At 37.6% G+C, this 18,462-nt stretch overlaps 5 protein-coding genes and 1 non-coding gene across 8 annotated transcripts; 2 read left to right on the forward strand and 4 right to left on the reverse strand.

The window, feature by feature from the left end:
* Positions 1 to 1,030: 1,030 nt before the first annotated feature.
* Positions 1,031 to 4,118, forward strand: LOC18600772 (uncharacterized). The gene is made up of 2 exons (XM_007031426.3): positions 1,031 to 1,475; positions 3,490 to 4,118. The coding sequence occupies exon 2, from the start codon at positions 3,555 to 3,557 to the stop codon at positions 4,077 to 4,079; it is 525 nt and encodes a 174-aa protein (XP_007031488.2). The 5' UTR covers positions 1,031 to 1,475; positions 3,490 to 3,554; the 3' UTR covers positions 4,080 to 4,118.
* A 1,069-nt stretch (positions 4,119 to 5,187) lies between these two features.
* On the forward strand, positions 5,188 to 7,014 carry LOC18600774 (universal stress protein A-like protein). The gene is made up of 4 exons (XM_007031429.3): positions 5,188 to 5,495; positions 6,198 to 6,319; positions 6,420 to 6,538; positions 6,699 to 7,014. Exons 1-4 carry the CDS (start codon positions 5,309 to 5,311, stop codon positions 6,805 to 6,807), a joined length of 537 nt encoding a protein of 178 aa, XP_007031491.2. The 5' UTR covers positions 5,188 to 5,308; the 3' UTR covers positions 6,808 to 7,014.
* A 499-nt stretch (positions 7,015 to 7,513) lies between these two features.
* Positions 7,514 to 11,269, reverse strand: LOC18600773 (PWWP domain-containing protein 6). Of its 3 annotated transcripts, none has more exons than XM_088805323.1 (2): positions 10,992 to 11,269; positions 7,514 to 10,783 (listed from the first exon to the last, which is right to left on the reverse strand). In XM_088805323.1, exon 2 carries the CDS (start codon positions 10,772 to 10,774, stop codon positions 7,757 to 7,759), a length of 3,018 nt encoding a protein of 1,005 aa, XP_088661449.1. In that variant the 5' UTR covers positions 10,775 to 10,783; positions 10,992 to 11,269; the 3' UTR covers positions 7,514 to 7,756. The 3 variants fall into 3 exon arrangements, with proteins under 3 accessions (XP_088661449.1, XP_088661448.1, XP_007031489.2); XM_088805322.1 differs by having other exon boundaries at positions 7,514 to 10,792; XM_007031427.3 differs by having other exon boundaries at positions 7,514 to 10,839; positions 10,992 to 11,268.
* A 2,024-nt stretch (positions 11,270 to 13,293) lies between these two features.
* Positions 13,294 to 14,089, reverse strand: LOC18600775 (large ribosomal subunit protein bL12c-like). The gene has a single exon (XM_007031430.3). The coding sequence runs from the start codon at positions 14,001 to 14,003 to the stop codon at positions 13,425 to 13,427; it is 579 nt and encodes a 192-aa protein (XP_007031492.1). The 5' UTR covers positions 14,004 to 14,089; the 3' UTR covers positions 13,294 to 13,424.
* A 99-nt stretch (positions 14,090 to 14,188) lies between these two features.
* Positions 14,189 to 14,260, reverse strand: TRNAP-UGG (transfer RNA proline (anticodon UGG)). The gene has a single exon. It is a non-coding gene; the product is annotated as a tRNA-Pro (tRNA).
* Positions 14,261 to 14,487: 227 nt separating this feature from the next.
* Positions 14,488 to 18,440, reverse strand: MDAR4 (monodehydroascorbate reductase 4). The gene is made up of 7 exons (XM_007031431.3): positions 18,296 to 18,440; positions 17,342 to 17,393; positions 16,723 to 16,803; positions 16,301 to 16,419; positions 15,770 to 15,989; positions 15,518 to 15,636; positions 14,488 to 15,372 (listed from the first exon to the last, which is right to left on the reverse strand). The coding sequence occupies exons 1-7, from the start codon at positions 18,413 to 18,415 to the stop codon at positions 14,647 to 14,649; spliced, it is 1,437 nt and encodes a 478-aa protein (XP_007031493.2). The 5' UTR covers positions 18,416 to 18,440; the 3' UTR covers positions 14,488 to 14,646.
* Between the last annotated feature and the right edge of the window lie 22 nt (positions 18,441 to 18,462).

Genomic DNA, 18,462 nt, shown 5'->3' on the forward strand with positions numbered 1-18,462 from the left:
TGTTTAAACGTGTATACGTGACACATTTATTAATCTATTAAAAATTAATAATTAAAAACTATTTTAACTTTATATAAATAATTTTAAATAATTATTTTAATAAATTTTTTTAATTTTATAAAGGGTATAATGTAATTATACATACTCAACTCTAATTTTTAACTTTTGGTGATTATTTGATGTTATTATTATTTTTGTTTTATTACAATTATTTTTATAATTATAGATTTTAAATTTAAATAATAAAATTATATTTAATTGTAAATAGTTTTATTTAATCTTGTTAAACTTGTTAATCGTGTTATTAATCGTGTATTGACATGTTTAATAAACGTATTAATCGTGTCGTGTTGTGTTACATGTGTATTAAATATATACGTGTACGTGTTTTAAATCTAAGATACGAATATTAAACGTGTCGTGTTCGTGTTTAGTTTTAACGTGTTTCGTATCTAATCGTGTCTGACATGTTTACGATACATTAACACGAATTGCCATATCTATAAAAGAGTAAGTTATATTTGATATACTATCAATGCATTAATCTCATGCATGATTTTGATGGATATGAATATACACTCATTGTGCATGTAATATAAGTTTTTGTTAGAGTAGAGAGGCAATCATTTAATGAGATAGATAATTTTCTATAATTTTCACTTTGCTTGCTTCCTACGCCATATAAAAGCCCAAAGTTGGATGATATATAAAGGTCGGAAAGTGAAATCTAAGGACTTAACAAAACCTTAGTGCAAGTGCGAAGCTTGATTACCTTCTTGATTTTGCTAGAAAATTTCTTGGGTTTGGGGTCCAAATCAGGTATGAGATTCACCTGACAAAGGGCGGTGGAGGAGGAAGAAAGTACCCCCATGGCCATGAAGTGATGACCAGAAGCCAAAAGTCCCCCATCCCGACTTTCTTTAATCAAGGTCTGAATGTGGATGCACGTGTGTTCCCCCCTTCTCTCACGTGCATGAGTCATGCAATAAAAGTTAGAAGAGAAACAAACCAACTGTGAGAAGTGGGGAAAGAGGTTGATGATAAAGAGTAAAAAGAGAGGGACAATTTCCTATATTCGCTGTCATCGGGACTCATCAAAAAGAAATATAGCATACTCCCCCATCTGATCTCTCTCTCTTTTCAACAAACTTTTTTAATGCTTCTCTCTTCATTTTTCTGCATTACCAAATTGTTTTACAGTTTTTAAGAAAGGGTTTCTAGTCATTTGAAATAGATTAAAATAAAAAACCCAGAGTCCAGAAGAGAGAGAGAGAGACAGAGAGAGCTCTGCTCTGATTCCCTTCTTGTGGAAATGCTACATAACCCAGAGCTTGAATCTCATTGTCATTTTGAGATCAGAGCAAAGCTTACAGACAAGTTCAACAAACAGTCCCCTGCATTTTACTCATCAGAGAGATATATCTTCAAGTTTCAGGTGGAAAAAGCACAAACTAGCCAGCTAGCTAACAACACAGGTAAGATTTATGTCATGACATTAATTATGAATTCAATGGTTTCATTTACTATATATTTATACCGAAAATGATAGCATAATGGAAAGTTCATATGAACCTCTTTTTGCCTTTACAAATGACTGTACTTTTTGGAATAGTACATTAGGGTTTCATGATTAAAACATAGAAAGAATCTGTTTTTCTGTAGATTACAGTACATTATATCCAATATTGTTGCCATGGGCTGGATCCCACCACAACTATTAGTGCATTGCCTGTGGATCCCACTACAAAATTTTCCTGTTCTGGGGTTCCTTGTTAGGTTAATGTTTTCTTTCATTAACAGTATAGTTAATTGCCTTGATGATTAATCCAATTTTCCTTCCTTCATTCTTTTGCATGGTTGAATTATGAGTCATCCTTTTGCCATTTTCTTGGGTTAAGTTAGAATAGTTTTCTGGATGGTTTAGGATTGTTCTTTCGACTGTAAGGATTGTTCTTTTAACTATAAGCATTGTTCTTTCTCCTCCTCCTCTTTTTCATAGATAAAACATGAAAGCAAAAATGTTATCCAAACGACATTTCAACCCGTTAATTCCAGAGAAAGTCAAGTCCTTATCGAACTTAAACTCTGAGATTTGACATCTACCTGCTTTGAAGCAAGCACGCATGGTACTTAATTTGCCATTGACTCTAATAAATACATTGTTGTTGTCTCCATTTCTTGGCTGTAATGTCACTAATCTGTCCATTATTACTATAAACTACTTTCAAATCTGTTATAGAATATGTGGCTACCTTCTTGTCGTAAGCAATGAACGACATACATAGGACAGCCTAGTTAGCTTAACTAAAATCCTAGTCAAAACTATCTTCAAATAGGCGCAGAAAAACAAATGAAAAAGCAGATTCCAATGCAGATTTGTACTACTATTTTATTGCATTTATTTACAGTTTTTCCATTTCATCTGCTGCCTTTTCAACATGGGCCACGTAGTTGGCCCATTTTTCTACTCTTTAACCCCCACGTGAACCCAGAATCCTTCCAACTTGTCTGTAAACCTATATATATATTTCAGTACAACTTAAATTTCACTCTCAACCTATACTCCATATTCTTAGATGGACCCTGTTGTGGATTATGAAAGAAAAACCAGTAATTACCATGCAATCTGACAAGATAAATCTCCATGTAAATTAGGGTATTTGGTCTGAATCTAGACATCTAAGTTGTAACCAAGAACAAAAACAAAAAGTTAAGGGAAGAAAATGATCCAAGTAATAGTTGCACATGGAAAGGAAAAGCTATATTCCCGCAAGGCAATTGAATGTGGAAGATGAAGAGTCCCTATTCATGGGGACAGAGCAAGAGTTGTTGCAAAGCTCAAATAGGTATGGGGGACATGAAGTTATTGGATTTTTAATTTAAAGGTAAAAACAAATTTTTCATCAACGGGGTTTCTGTCTCTGCTGTCTCGTCTTAGTCACAATTCCATTTTCATTCTCTCCCCCACCTTCCCTTCCCTCCCCTTTTATGTTACATTTCCTTTCTATCTTTTCTTTTCCCAAGTTACTAACTTACCCCTCTTCACACACACTAACTCTCACCTTTGGAAATGGGTTCTTTTGTCATTTGGGAATCTTCCCATTCTTGTCAACCTGCTAAATTAGGGAGGTTTAGGTAATATCACGAATTGAACCAAATATGTACACTTAAACCACACGCTCCCGAACCTCGAACTCTCGCCCACTCTCCTTTCATGTCAAACTCCCATTGGTGCTCACCATCCACATCCCACTTCAGAGCGTAAGATTTCACTTACCTCTGAGTGTTTGAATTATTACTGGGATAAATGCATGAAAGAAAAAGAAATCTAACGCCTTAGTTTCCCATACGTATAACTTTAAAAAAAAAAAGAAAAAAAATCAGAAATTCTAAGGTTCTTATAAGCCTGAATGCAGAGGGTATATTCAATGCGTTAGATTTGGAGAGAGAAATGAGAGAAATCAAAGGTTTTTGATTTTTGTTTTGCAGGGGGGTTTTGTTTATGATTACTATATATATATACAAGGTGAGAATTATCCAAGAAGAAAAATCAAATGGAGTATAATTCACCTCGAGTTTCACGTAAAGTACGAGGAGGACCCACATGGAAGAGCAGGTACGCCGTCGACGAAGGTGGGGATTTCATAGAGTGTTCTGGCAAGTATTGTCGATCATGCACCGCTGGAGTGATTGCTGACTGTGTGGCACTCTGTTGTTGCCCTTGTGCCGTGCTCGATCTCTTGACGCTCGCATTGGTTAAAGTCCCATGGAAAATGGGGAGGAGGTGTTTGGGTCTGGGGAAGAAGAAGAGAAAGAAGGTGGAAATGAAGAGAAAATGTAAGACAAGCTGTTGTTGTTGTAGTACTAGTGGTGGTGGTGATCATCAGGTTGGGGATGGGAATTTGAGAGAAAGGGTAAGGGTAGAAGAGGGAATGTGGGAATTTCCAACAGCATTTGCAGAAGAGAAAGAAGAAGAAATAGGGAATTTGAGTGCAAGGCTTGAAGCTGAGAGAGTTTGGTTAGAGTTGTATCAGGTTGGTCATTTGGGTTTTGGGAGGGTTTCTTTCACTGGTATTTAATCTGTTTAGGCTTTCTTCAATACAAAAATTGTGCAATTACATTGTTGTTTGGATTGTAAAGTTTCATAACATTTTTTTTAGGAGCTGTTTTGGGGGTAGGAATTAACATAAAAAAATATTTAATTAAGCTGGTAATTTGTAAAAAAAATGTGATATGGTAGTAATTTTTATTGTTCAAGGCCATTAACATAACAGCAAATGTTCTTTGCTCCTTTTGTTTGGGTCTTGAAAATCATAGAGAGAAAAAAAATGCATTAAAATTTGGGTGTTGATCCACTAGGCTTAAAGTTTTCTTCTAATTGATTGATGTTGATAAATTGGTATAGCTAAATTCCTTTTAATTTCAAAACAAAGATTATAGAAACAACATTTAGACTTGTTTTAAAGCTTCATTTGAGCTCCATCCTTCTACTTTGTATATACCAAAGCATAGCAAATTTTTCAAGCCAACCTTGAGCATTATAGTTACTTAATAGAATTTCTCTACCCTCAATCAACTTAACTCTTAACCCTTCTAGCTTGGCTAAGAGAAACTATAACTTAACAGAAAGTATTTGTGTTAGGCAAGATTTAAACCTTTAATCCAAAATTGAACCTAAACTATAAGTTATTAACCTGTAGCTTTGGGTTCTTTTAAGACACTTTTATAAATTTACTATCTGAATCTGTCTCAAACCTGAATTAAGATACCTGTACTTTATATAATCAGGTCAAAGATTCACGGATATTCAATTACAAGGTGCCCATTACCGTCCCTTCCTTTTTGTTACAAAAAAAAAAAACAATCTTAAATTAATGTTGTGATTTACTTAATTGGGCCCATATTGACCTACCTGGTTTTCTGGGCTAGAAGTAAGGGGCCCTAGCCCATGGGTTAAATCTGTAAAGGCCCAAATTGCCAATATTTGTGTACATTCTTAAATGAAAAGTTACAAAGAAGACAAAAGTACGGCCCGCCAGTTTTAGGCAAAAGATGACGTCATTTCTTCAAATCTGCCGGGTTGGATTATAACCGCAAAAGTACACGATAGCATTTTCCTCTTAGTAATCCTTATCATACACGTGATGCGCACTACTCTCACATTTAACGTCCCTCACAGAGCCTTTCGTGTCTCCAAAAGCTAGAGAGTTCCAAAAAGCTGACATTGAGAGAAAGAGAGAGAGAGAGAGAGAGAGAGAGAGAGTAGTTACCAAGTGAGTTAGTGGTTCAGTGAGTTGGGAGTGAAAAGATGGCAACAAGTGAGGCAACCGCAACACGGATAATGTTGGCAGTGAACCAGTCAACGATCAAAGGGTACCCTCACGCTTCGATAAGCAGCAGAGGAGCTTTCGAGTGGACTCTTCAGAAGATCGTTCGATCAAACACTTCCGGTTTCAAGCTTCTCTTCCTCCATGTTCAAGTTCCCGATGAAGATGGTTCTCTCTCTCTCTCTCTCTCTCTCTGCTCCTTTTCCTACACTTTTTTCTCTATGTATTTGTGAATTTACATGAGCACCTTTTATACGCGCGTGGTTGTCTTTGGTTAGGGTTTGTATAGAGTGTGAGAATGTGATTGTTGATTGTGCGTGATTTTGTTGAAATTACAATGGCTTTCTGATTTTGATGAGGTTATGTAGAAAGTTGTGCGTTAATTTGATTCATCATTTCTTAAATCATTTGTTTTGTTGTTTGATTATTGGCTTATTGCATCTACAATCTGTTTGATTGCTAAGAAAATCATCTATTTGGCTAGTGAGAAATGGAAAATTAGGAAATTGATCGAAAGTTAAGGGTTTTGTTCAGTAATGTTAAAGCATGCCCTTGAAAATGCATTTTCTAAAGGTACTGATCATATACTTCACCTTCAAAGTTTGGCTGGATATGGTAGCATAATTGTATTTTGAGATTGAATTTACTTGAATTTAACCCTAGCCTTGTAGATGGTACAATGTTTGTGTACAATATGGCTTTATAATCTTGAAATGTTTATGCTTTGAGTCTGGAACATCAAATCCAGTGGCAACACTGGTTTGAGTGGTGGATCTTTGTATGCTTCGTTTGAGCTTGAGTGTCTTATAATCGGCCAATGCCAGGTAATTTGAAGTGATGGTATCTTCCTTTAATGTGTTTTTCTGATAGGGTTTGATGACATGGACAGCATATTTGCCTCTCCTGAAGATTTCAAGAGCATGAGGCACAGGGACAGGGCAAGAGGGCTTCATCTGCTGGAATACTTTGTTACAAAGTGTCATCAGATTGGGGTAATATTGATCGTTCAATAAATTACTAGTATCATTTTCAAGGAAACTTAAAACATAAATCATTTGGTATTTCCCCAGTTAATACATTTGCTGATTGTAGGTTGCTTCTGAAGCATGGATCAAGAAAGGTGATCCAAAGGAGGTTATCTGTCATGAAGTGAAGAGGGTCCAGCCTGATCTCCTTGTTGTGGGTAGTAGAGGACTCGGTCCTTTCCAGCGGTATGCTTTAAGTGCCTAATGCCTTCAATCTTTGATACTCAGTCCTTGATGCCTTCGATCTTTGACACTCAATTTTGCCATTGCCATCTCTAGTCTAGATCCCAACCAAAGAGTAGAACTGTAAAGCTATTGATTGTTCTGTTGAAATTTGCTTCTGCAGGGTGTTTGTTGGAACTGTGAGTGAATTTTGCGTGAAGCATGCTGAGTGCCCAGTTGTCACGATCAAGCGCAATCCGGATGAAGCTCCTCAGGACCCTGTGGATGACTAAATTTGATTCGATGCATATGGATTTTTTTGTTTCATTCTGTTAATGGGTGTGGAGACTCTGGAACTTCCTAATTCATATATCAGTGGGGATAACAAATGAATTGCTTTTGCTTTTGGAAAAACACCCTGCGGATGTGTTGATGTATGCAAAAAAAAAAACCCTACTGCTATTGGCCTGTCCTTTTATGTAAGGTGCGGTTTGATTGAATTACTTGCACAAACCTTTCTTTTGCCCTTTTATTTTATAATTATCCAATACAAGCATAATCTGGATGATCCTAACCAGTAACTCAGGCAAGAGCCTTTCTTTAAAGCTCAGAGTGTTTCAATCGTGATAAGAGCAGAACAAACTTGCCATAAAGGAATAGCGATTGTTGTAGACATGATCAGATCAACCGACAGAAGCCTATAGCTCATTCTAATAAGGCCCACATTCAGGCACCTTCAATCTGAGTGAACAATTTTTCGAAAAAGGAGGAAAGCAAAAATTACAAAGGAATATGAACTGCAGTGCATGATCATTTCATTGCCACCCAGCAACAAGCTCCAATCCAAAACCCAGAAATCTAAAGTTGTTCATCATTCAATCATGTATAGGAGATGAAAGTGTTGGGCGAAAACAGACTGGGAAGAGTTGTCATATCTGACAATTTCGTAGTAACTATAAAAAGCAATGAACATTTAAAAAAAAAAAAAAACTGATTCCATTCTGCTCGAAAGTAACAGAATCTGTATTCATGATAACATAATCCAACTACTGCAGTTTGAGCTATATATGCCTGAGTAGCTGATAAAGCCTGTGGTAATTTAACATATGGAACTGGTAACTAGAACTAAAGCAACTTACCTATATCATATAAACCCTACCTCATGTAACAGCAATGACATAAACAGTAGTACAGAGTTGCTATGTAGAACCCCAAACATCTAGTATTTTGCTATGTCCCGGTTTAAGATGAAGACTTAACCATTGTGTTTACCTTCTCCAAGAGGCCTTTTATCTCACTATGTACTTTGGATTTTATTTCTGAGGACATCTTTTCATCTGATTTCTCCAGCATTGACGTCAGCATCTCAAGTTTGTGCCTGATGAAGTTAAGCTGCGATGCCTGATCAGCTGAATTTTGGGATGCCTGATCAGCTGATTTTTGGGAAGCCAATGACTTCTTTGAGCTTTTCGCTCTCTCCTTAGCTAAAGGAGAAGGTTTTGCACTTGGTTTTTCCCTGTGATCATGAGCTGATGCAGCTGGGTGAATCCGAAGCCGGAAACTGACATTGGAAGCTCCAAAGGGACTAGCATATTGTGAACTGTTGAAGGCTTGTTTAGCCTCAGAGCTTCTTATGAAGACAACACGAGCACAGAAATTATTGTAGAACATATCTGTATCCTCCACGTTTAGAGCTCCATACCTGCTGTATATTCTAATAAGATCATCTTTGGTAGGCAATGAGGATCCGGGGCCAAATGTCACAAAGAGAGCAGTAGGTAAAGAATTTTCAACTTCATTATCATTTTTCTTCATAACTGCAGCCCTGGCAGCTTGCTTGATTTCAGGGTTGTATGCCTTCAGTTCTTCACTTGTTTTCTTCGGTGAAGACCTGGTAGCCTGCCCAGCTTCAGATTGCGCCATCTTCGACTCTTCATTCTTTCCAACCTTTTTCTTCAGGGATGTCCGTCCAGAGGGAGCATAATCAGTCAAATTTTGGTCCTTTCCTGATGACCCAGTAACAGAGTCCGGAGATTTCCTCTTTCTATGAGGTTGAAATTGACTATATATTTTGTAATTTAATCCATCTCGGTAAACTGAGCTTCTGAATTCAGATAAAAACTCCACAGCAATCTCAAAAGTGTTGTTTTTCCTTGGGTATTGTGGACTAAGAGCTACAGACTGCACTTCAATTAAAACTTCATTGGCAGGAGTGTTAGCTTTTGCCAGATCAATCATCCTATTCAGGTATCGTTTTGGTGTATGAAAACTTGATTCATTTGATGCTTCCTGCTCTGTATGAACTTCTTCAGGGAGTTGATTCCTTTGACCACTATAATTGGGAACCTGAGAGGACCTAACAAGGTTGCCAGTAGCCTTAGTCATCTGCTCTCCTAATTGGGACTCATTGGAAACCTTTAAGGATTCTGCTTCTATGCCCATTCTGCTTAGCTTCCCAGTTGGACTTGTGTAAGGAGGGGATAAGTACTTGCTCTTTTTCCTTTCTCTCAATAAAGAACCACTCTCAATAAGGTCTTTGGCTTCAACATCACTTTTTCCAACCCCTGAACCAACATTGGCTTTCCTTCTAGCAGAGACAGGATCGTTATTGGTATCTTCTTTGCCCCTGCTATCATCAACATTATTGCTGGCTCCTTTATCTTTCTTTTTCCTTCCCCTTGATGAATAACCCTTATCCATATCTTCCTTCGCCCCGATGCCATCAGTTTCAACTGTAGACATTTTGCCCTTTCTAGCTGTAAGATATCCTGAAAGCTCAGTTCCCTTCCTCTTCCTTGATATGGAACTTAAATTACTGTCATCATCACCATTAGCTTTTGTCTTTTTCCTCCTAGATGAGGATGCTTGTTCACCTGAATTTGTTCCCTTCAGAGCCACATCCTCATCCTTTCTGGCGTCAGCATCAACTTCACCTTTTATAATTTCAGCAATGCTTTTCTGTTTCCTCATCAGATACATGCCATCCTCGGAAATCTCCGGGCACCTCAACAAAGTTTGATTGCGTTGGCCAAATTTGAGACCTGGTGTAGAAGAAACCCAATCTTCTTCAACTAGCCCAGCGATTGGGACTTCCATTGCCTCACTATAGTCACTCATGTCCACCACGAGAGTACTGACATTTTCTTCAGGGTCCAGAATTGACATGGGATCATGGTACATGGGCATTTGACGCCCTACCAATCGATAGAAAGCCGAAAGCCAGCCCTTCAAAACTGTACATTCAAGCAAATTACTCATTAGAACTGCCTGTGCAATATCTTTCAGTTTACCAAGAATTTCTTCAGGCGCAAAGAGACCAATTGAGAGCTTTCCAATTCCACCTTCAGGCACAGGAACTCCTTTCTTTATCCCAGCATTTGCAGCTAGGGACCTGTCAAGTCCAATAAAATTCTCTTCTGGAACACAAGTGCATGTCATCTTCAACTCTACAAGTCTGCCAATTTCATTTGCAGATGTCTGTACAGCATTAAGAAAATTCTTTGAGTTACTCAATCTTGACATCTCCTCAAAATTCTCCTCAAAAGGCTTCAACTGAGATGGGTGGCACCAAGCAAATGAACTATCACCAAAATATGCAACAAGGAGTCTTCCCTTCTGTCTCACCTTCACTGCATAGTCTGATGCATTGGATGGATCATAAACCTGCCCTGGCCACCATGGATGGCTCCTGATTTTACCCCATACGAAATCACCGGCAGAAAACTCCCACCCCCAATCACCACCAACATCATCATCCCCTTCCTCATCAACTATTGCATCCATCCTCCCCATTATATCACCACCACCATTCTCCTTATCATCCAAATCCCTCCTTCTTTTCCCATCAGTTTTCACAATTTCGCCATGAATATCCACCATAAGTGAACCACCATCATCACCACTTGCCAACACATTTTCATCATCAATTTCCTTACTTCTACCAACAGCACCTAAAAGAGAACCAAACCCTTTAGCACTCTCATTTCCACCATTAACATCAATGTTTCTAACGCCTCCTTTCATTTGCAACAAAGAAGAAACCCCATTCATCTCAGAATCCTCAAGCCCGTCACCATCTTCATCATCACGAGAACCTTCCTTTCCATTTATAGAAACCCTAACGCCATTTTCCCATGACTTTTCAACCATAAAAGCAGCAGCCGCAGCAGCACCTTTAGAACTTTCCTTGAGGGGTTTAGCATCTTGCTCTAAAGACCTATCTCTAAAGAGGGTTTTTGCTGGCTTATCAAAAGCTTCCATTTTTTTCCCCTGCAGAGACTCCATGTTCCCAAGAAAATCAGCCTCAAAGGTGGAATTTTTACAAACTGAAACATGGGACAAAAAGCAAAACCAACAAAAACAAATAAAAAAATCACTAATCAAAATACCCACTTACCCATACTTATTAAATAAAAAGAACCAATAAGAAATGCACAAATTATATATAAATATCCACCAAAAAAGAAAAGAAAAGTACCTGAAGATGAAGAAGAACAAAGGGTTTTTTCGAGGGTTGGAGCCTTACAACAAAAAATTTACCATTTCCTTTTCAGAAGATTCCTCCTACAAAAAGAGAGAGAAACTGAAACTGGGTTTTCCTTTTTCTCTTTCCTTCTTACAGAGACAAGTAAAACGAAAATCTCGCGTGAAAAAGCTTTAAAAAAAAGAAAAATAAATAAATAAATAAATAAAGCTGTAATAGAAGAGAAGAGAAGAGAAGAGTAGAGATAGGGTTTCAGGTTGCGAAGCGGTGACTTTGGAGTAATTATTTCTTTTACGGAAATGAAATTTCAGTTTCTTTTACCTTAAAATTAAAATTAATTACCAATAAAAAAGAAACCAAAGAGACAGAAGATTTTTAATCTTTTGTTGTCTTTATCGAACGGTCACGTCCACGTTTCGTACCAAAAATTAAGGTTTCACCACGCACGATAGCGAGTGGCCAATGAAATGCACTCGCTGTGTATCGATCCGGAGGGTCGGAAAGGGATACGTGGAGGCTTACGATAGCGAGTGAGTTGGCTTTCGTCGAGGCTGACAAGGTTGGAGATACTGATGTGGATTATAAAAAGGCAAGTCGTACGATAGGAAGTGCAGACCCTCTTTTACGGATGTTTGACACGTGTATTTAGTGTTTTGCGATAAGGTAGGATGCCAATTAAATTTGCAGAAATTAAAAACAAAAAAGAAAAAGGAAAATTGGAATAAATTGATTAAAAAAAATGAGACCAAATATTGATTTAGTAAATCAATTTGTGTTTTTTTATTTACCTTCTTAAAAATTAAACTTTTTCATAGAATATAGACAAAATAATAAATATTTGTTTATTTTATTAATAAAAAAAGATTATTGTCTAATTTATTATCGCCAATGTTGAATTTTGTCATTGTATTTCAATCTTATTAAATTTTATCATTATATTTCAATTTTTTTTATTTTTAAATAGAAAATAACGAAATTAACGAAAATTTATTACTTTCATTGATGGAGTATTTTCGTGAAATATTTTAATTAAATTAATTTTGTAACGACGAAATTAAAAATTAATGCAACGAGTCATAATAAATTAGCAAAGTTGACCTTTAATCCCAATAAAAATAGTTGTTAGGCTACAAGCTCGTACATTATTGCTTTCAATTATGGTTTGAGTTAATGGTGTTGGATTAGTTCAATTTGATTTTTTTTTTCACTCATGCTTAAAGAGATTATTATTATTATTATTATTATATCAAATAATTTTTACTAAATTTCTTAAGGAAAAACATCTGAAAACCCTTTTTTTGGTTGGACAGAAATCAGCTTAGGAAATTCCAACCTAAATTAGCATGGAACCTTTGCTTTTGTGTAGAAAACTCTAGGACATGCCGGCCTATAAATTTTAAGAGTCCCTTCTAGCTATAATTGCAATGCTCAAGATGTCAACTTGCTGGTTTCTTCTTTGTCAGTGACTGATTGGGGGGGGTATGAGGAAGCTTAAAATCCACGCACCATTGGCAGATGGGTGCCATCTGCCTCAGTGGCTGCATCATCTAAATGAGTTGGGATGCGAATGGGTCTTCCTCCTTCTATAGACTTGGGAGGAGAGTGAAGTCAAGTTTCAAGAGAGTCAACTACTGAACTTGAGCTCGAAAATGTTGGAACAGCAAGTTGTTTGTTTACCTTAGTTTTAGACCATTGGAGAATTGGAATCATTAACTTGGTTGCATCCTGACTCTAATGCTTTAAAACCAACTAAAATTCAGATAAAAAGAATGTTGGATTTGGGTTTTGAGTTTTGAGGTATTTGGCTTTCATCCAATTCAATCTATAGCAAATATATGCAAAGAAGGAAACGAAAGAGGCAAAATGCAAGCTTTACTTCTTTGTCACCTCAAATGCAAACCTCACCAGGCATCAAGAACCAGAACTGAAATTGTTTGTTCTTGTCGTCTCAAATGCAATGCTTTAAGACACAAAGCTCAATCTTTGTCTCAAAAACAAAGGCACACACCAAATCATTGTCTGGGGTATTCAGTTTCCACGCAAATCAAACAATACCATTCAACAAGAAACTACAGAGAATCAGACCCAAAAGTTCACAGGCCATTTAAGTTTTGGATGAATAGACTTTCTAATTTGACAAGAACTCAATTTGCGAACTTACCCAGATCAAGAATACTCAAAATTTAGACTTCAATTGTCCTAATTTGCATTAAGCAGCAGGTTAACAAGTTCACCCATTAAGCAGAAATTCATCATTTTCATTCAAGTACCCAAATTAAGCATTTGCACGAAGAGAAACAGAGGAATATTAAATCTTCAAAATACAACTAAATTTTCATATTGTTCTACTGTACTGAGAAATAATCATACAAAAAGACTACCTTCAAAAAAATTTAAGGAAAAAAAAAAGACCTTTAGAAGGTAATTCTAAGCAACAGAAACTTTAGCTCCCGCTTCTTCAAGCTGTTTCTTCGCATCCTCAGCCTCATCTTTCGAAACCCCTTCTTTGAACTTCTTCGGCAACCCTTCAATCAAATCTTTCGCTTCTTTCAAAGCCAAATTCGTCAAAGACCTAACGGCTTTAATCACCGCAATCCTCGCATTACTTGGAACCTCCTCGATCACCACATCGAACTCTGTCTTCTCCTCGACAGCGGCCGGCCCCGCGTCCGCACCGGGTGCGCCTCCAACGGCGACTGCAGCCGGGGCAAGGGCGGCGGCGGTCACGCCGAGTTTCTCTTGGAGGTAGTCGACAAGGGTTCGGGCTTCTTCGAGAGTTAGGGAGGAGATTTCGTTGCCGAGTTTTTCGATTTTTTCGGGTGCTGCCGTGGCGTTGAGAGGACGGAGGAAGGTGCTGCGGTGGGTCAGGTTAGAAGGGGTGGTGGAACGGAGAGGGAATTGGAGAGAAGGGGTTCTGAAAGAGACGGGATGCGTAGGATGAGAGGAAGTGGGTGGAGGATACGAGGGGGAACGGAGAGAAAGTGTGGAGAGAGTGGAAGAAGCCATTTTTCTTTCCTTTCCCTGCTTGGAGTGAGAGAGTGACGACTGAAGACCTCCCCTCAGGATAGGATAAGGAAGGTAAGGGAAGCAAAGGGAGTTAATGTACATAGTGAACTCGACTGCAGTTGGTTGGGGATTTCATTTGACATAATTGCCCTTGTACAAGGGAAGAAAATCAAAATGGATGACACGGGGCGTTCCGAGAATCGAACTCGGGACCTCTCGCACCCAAAGCGAGAATCATACCACTAGACCAAACGCCCATGTCGTTTTCTCTTGTTTCTATTTTTTCAACTGTGAATGGATCTGAATGTTGTAAGCAATTGCCACCTACGCACCAAAGTGTAAAGAGTCTCCTGGGCATAGCAGAGGTTCATACACTCTTATAGAAGAAAGAGCAACTGCTTGTCTCATGGATGGGTTATATTACAATAGAACATTGTGTATTATCTGTTATTGATGAAATATAGGCATTGGTGGGGAATGGGAATTATTCAATAATTTTGTATTGAGTAATAATTTTGAGCTATTGATTGATTGAGTACAAATCATGACACATCAAGTATTTCGACAACTTATATTCTATCAGTGCCACAATAGTGGTGTTACAGGTGAAATCAGAACTTGCTGATGCATGGAAAATGATTTCTCACCACCTTCTACGTCTCCTTCCGTACCAATATGCAAATCCAGCTACGGATGCAGCCAGAACAACACCGGCTGTTGCATGCCAAGCATAGACTGGTTTTTCCACAACAAGGCTCGACCTGCTGACTTCAATGGGTGGTGTAGGCAGCGGTCTCTTACTAACTGTCAGAGCAAAGTTCAGACCCTGCCTTCCCACCTCAGCCAGATCCTCAACAGCTGGTTGAAGCCTGGTGGCATTGGCTATGGCTTCATACTCTTCTTTGGTTCCCCCTTCAAGGAAAGACCCAACAAGATGACCCTTGCTTATCCAATAAGCCCCAAAGGTACTCCCTGAGGAATCCCCAAAATGCACTACCTCTCCTGCATTGTCCCCAAAAGACTGCCAAGAAAATGCAAAGACTCTGGAGTAGAAGAATGGCAGGTAGTCAAACTCACCTGTTTTCTCTGGTTCCAAGATCGCAGCAACAGCATGTTTCGCAGATTTTCGGGCTGAATCAACATGCTCAAGTCTGCGCGTTTCACCAAATAGGTTGACTGGAAATGCTGCAACATCTCCGACTGCATAAACTGAGTTGTTGCTTGTTTGTAACTTTCCGTTCACTTTGATCCCACCTTTCTCCAATGTCAGTTGTCCTTCAAACAGGCTTGTGTTTGGGCGTATTCCAATTCCCACCAAGACCATGTCTGCAGGTAGCCGACTTCCATCCCTAAGATTAACAGCCGTAACCTGAAAAGCAGCTTGATTAGCTAATTAACTAACATCAGGTTCTGCTCCAAAACGTAACACAACCTTTAGAAACATGCGTCCACAAACCATACTACTATATGGCGAAAGAAATTCAACTTTAAAGCAGCATATTATTATAATTTACCTTTCCACTGGAGTCAAATTCAAATGATGACAAAACAGTTCCTTTAATGAACTTCACTCCTTTAGACTGATAATAATCCTCATAATAGCTTGCAATCTTGGGTGTAAATAAACGAGCCACTGCAACATAGGAAATAGTTATGTCATTTACTTAGAAGTGCTCTTAAATAATCTAGAAGCTTAAAAGGGAGAAAGATGAAACAAAAATGTAGTTTGATCAAGAAATGAAGAGCACAGCACTATGGACACTCACTGCAATGTGCTTCAGGGAAAACCATGGTTACATTTATTTTATTGATCACCAAAGATGCAGTACACTCCATTCCAATGTACCCACCACCAATGACAACAGCGTTTCCACCAGCACAAGATTGCATCACTTTGACAAGGCTGTTCGCATCTGCTAAATCTCGTAAATAACATACATTTTCAGCTTCTGATCCACTCACTCCAAATTCTTCAAGCTTCAAAGCCTACATTTAACAGACACACATACATACAAAAAAAAAAATTAAGCCAGGAATGCAGACATATTACCCATGAGAAGAAATATCGGCACTCTACAATTCAAAGAACCATCAATTGTGAAAATTTTAAGATGAGCTCCAATTCTGACCATTATGTTCCTGTTGAGTCTAATTCAAACATCATACCCTTTCACAAACATATTTCTTCTTGTTTTATGAGAAGTTATTGGCATTTTGGCAAGGGGAGCAACAAACAGATCAACTGACTATCCAAAGCAAGAGAAGGCATAAGACCATTAAAAGATTAGTTTCAATACCCGAGCACCTGTTGCAATGATGAGGATCTTGTAACTTATAGTCTCTCCAGTTGCTGTTAATAACGTCTTGCGTCTCACATCAGCAGACTTAACTCGAGTTCCGAGGACTAATTCAATCCCTAAAAAAGAATAAAAAGAATAACGATCTATCTAGAAAAGAGAAAATTCTAGAGATTAAAAGTTTTAGTTTCCTTTCTTTGACTGTGTCTATGAACATGAAGAAATATGGCTACTAATAGTTTATCAGCATGTTCAGTGATGTTTCGAGATAGATTTATAAAACACACAAACTTGAAAGAGAGCAACCAACAATCTTGCAATGGACCATCTAGCACGTGTCAGAAGCAATATATTTTCAGAAAGCTATGTTTCTTTCTATGATCTGTGGAAGTAAAAGGAGTAAGCTAGACGAAAGTATTTACCATGTTCCTTGTACCATTTTGGATTTAACCTTTCCTCATTAGCACCAACACAAGTGTGAAATGATGGAAGACGTGCAGGAGCTGCATATTAACACAAATTTAATCAATAAAAACCATAGAATATCAGGATAAAAGAAGATGGAAAACATGTCTATAATTAATTCAGCTAAAAATTAGGGAATAGACGGGCAAGAAACCAATGCCAATTGCCCACCCTGAACCAAAAATTTAGCATGACCCTCCAGCCTTTCATCCTAAATAATTTCTCAAATCTCTCGTGATACCAAAAAGCCACATGTGGGTTTAAATATGCCATTTGAGTAGGTATTTATCACTATTATTGGTAAGAAAACTTATAATTACATAGCACTACAAATTGCCAATGAGCATGATAAAGAGAAACAGAGAATTCCCAGTGTACAGACAAGACATTAGGGTAAAGTTATCAGTAATTACCAAAAAAATTGGGCAATGGCACCAAAATGTCACATTAAATTCATGCTCTTCTCTACTTCTCTTGTTTCTACAATCTTTTCCAAGCAGATACGTGGTGGAAGAAATTGAATGAAACCCAGAAGAAAAAACATATACGTAGTATATAGTTGAAAATGCTTCTTACATTCAGGAAGTAAAAAGCCTTTGCTTAAAGCCGGCCTCTCATATGGGGCAACCTGAAAAGAAATCCATAGTCCTCTGTTTAAATTGACGAATGAAGGAATCAAACTACAAAGTCATATCCTAAAAGTTTTAAAGATAGAGAGGCATCAATAATGAACCTGAAATGAAGAAAATATGATTTAAGATATGGATGAAGAATCATATTGCATACTATGCACGACATTTAGAAGGGTCAATATTTGTAGGATTTGATTCGTTAGCTGACCGTTGCATCTAGGCCATCCCAAGTACATTCTACTAGATTATGCCAGCTTATATATACCACAATCCTAGTTCCTATAAATCAAAATCTCTTCATGTGCATGGAAAGTGATACCCTTTAAAATTTTCTAAATTACAGATAAATTACATTCATAAAGATGGCATGCACCACAAATAATTGGCACTAGCATCTCTTAACTACATAATTGATTGCTGAAATCCCAAACATGTTCCAATACATCAATCTACTGGAAAACTCAAACTTCTATGAGTATAAGTAACAACTCCATAATTCCTTTTCCACATACTGTTCTCGAAAATCAATTCAATTCAGCTTTGAAACATATCTAATGTTCAAACAAGACCATTTCTAAGCTTTTGACCAAATCATAAAAACCATACAGTACAACCAGAATAAGTATCTACAAGCCAAAAAAAAACAATCAACAAGAAGTAAAAAAAGCAAATAGAAATACCCAAATCAGAGAAGAGTCTTGTAGAACATAAAATTTGATCATAATTCAGTAACAAACAAAAAAGACATGAATGTTTACACCAACCAAAAATAGCAAGAAAAAAAGCCACCCAATTGAAAAAAGTGCAAATGCCACTACAGATAAGAAGCAAATGAAGCTGAAAGCAAACAAATATGCAAAGAAGAACAAAAAAGATTGAATTTTGAAATAAGACGCACAGGTTCTTCAGAAATAATGCAAAGTTCACCATGAGAGACCCCTCTTTTTGTAAATTCAAGGGCTGCATATCCTGCTGCCACACCTCCTCCGAGAATTACATATACAAATGCTCTTCCCATCCTTCTTCTTTCTCTCTAAAGAAACCTTCTTTCTTCCTCTCTAAAGA

This window comes from Theobroma cacao, chromosome 4 (assembly GCF_053813885.1).
Source record: "Theobroma cacao isolate CCN51 chromosome 4, ASM5381388v1, whole genome shotgun sequence".
NCBI lineage: Eukaryota > Viridiplantae > Streptophyta > Magnoliopsida > Malvales > Malvaceae > Theobroma > Theobroma cacao.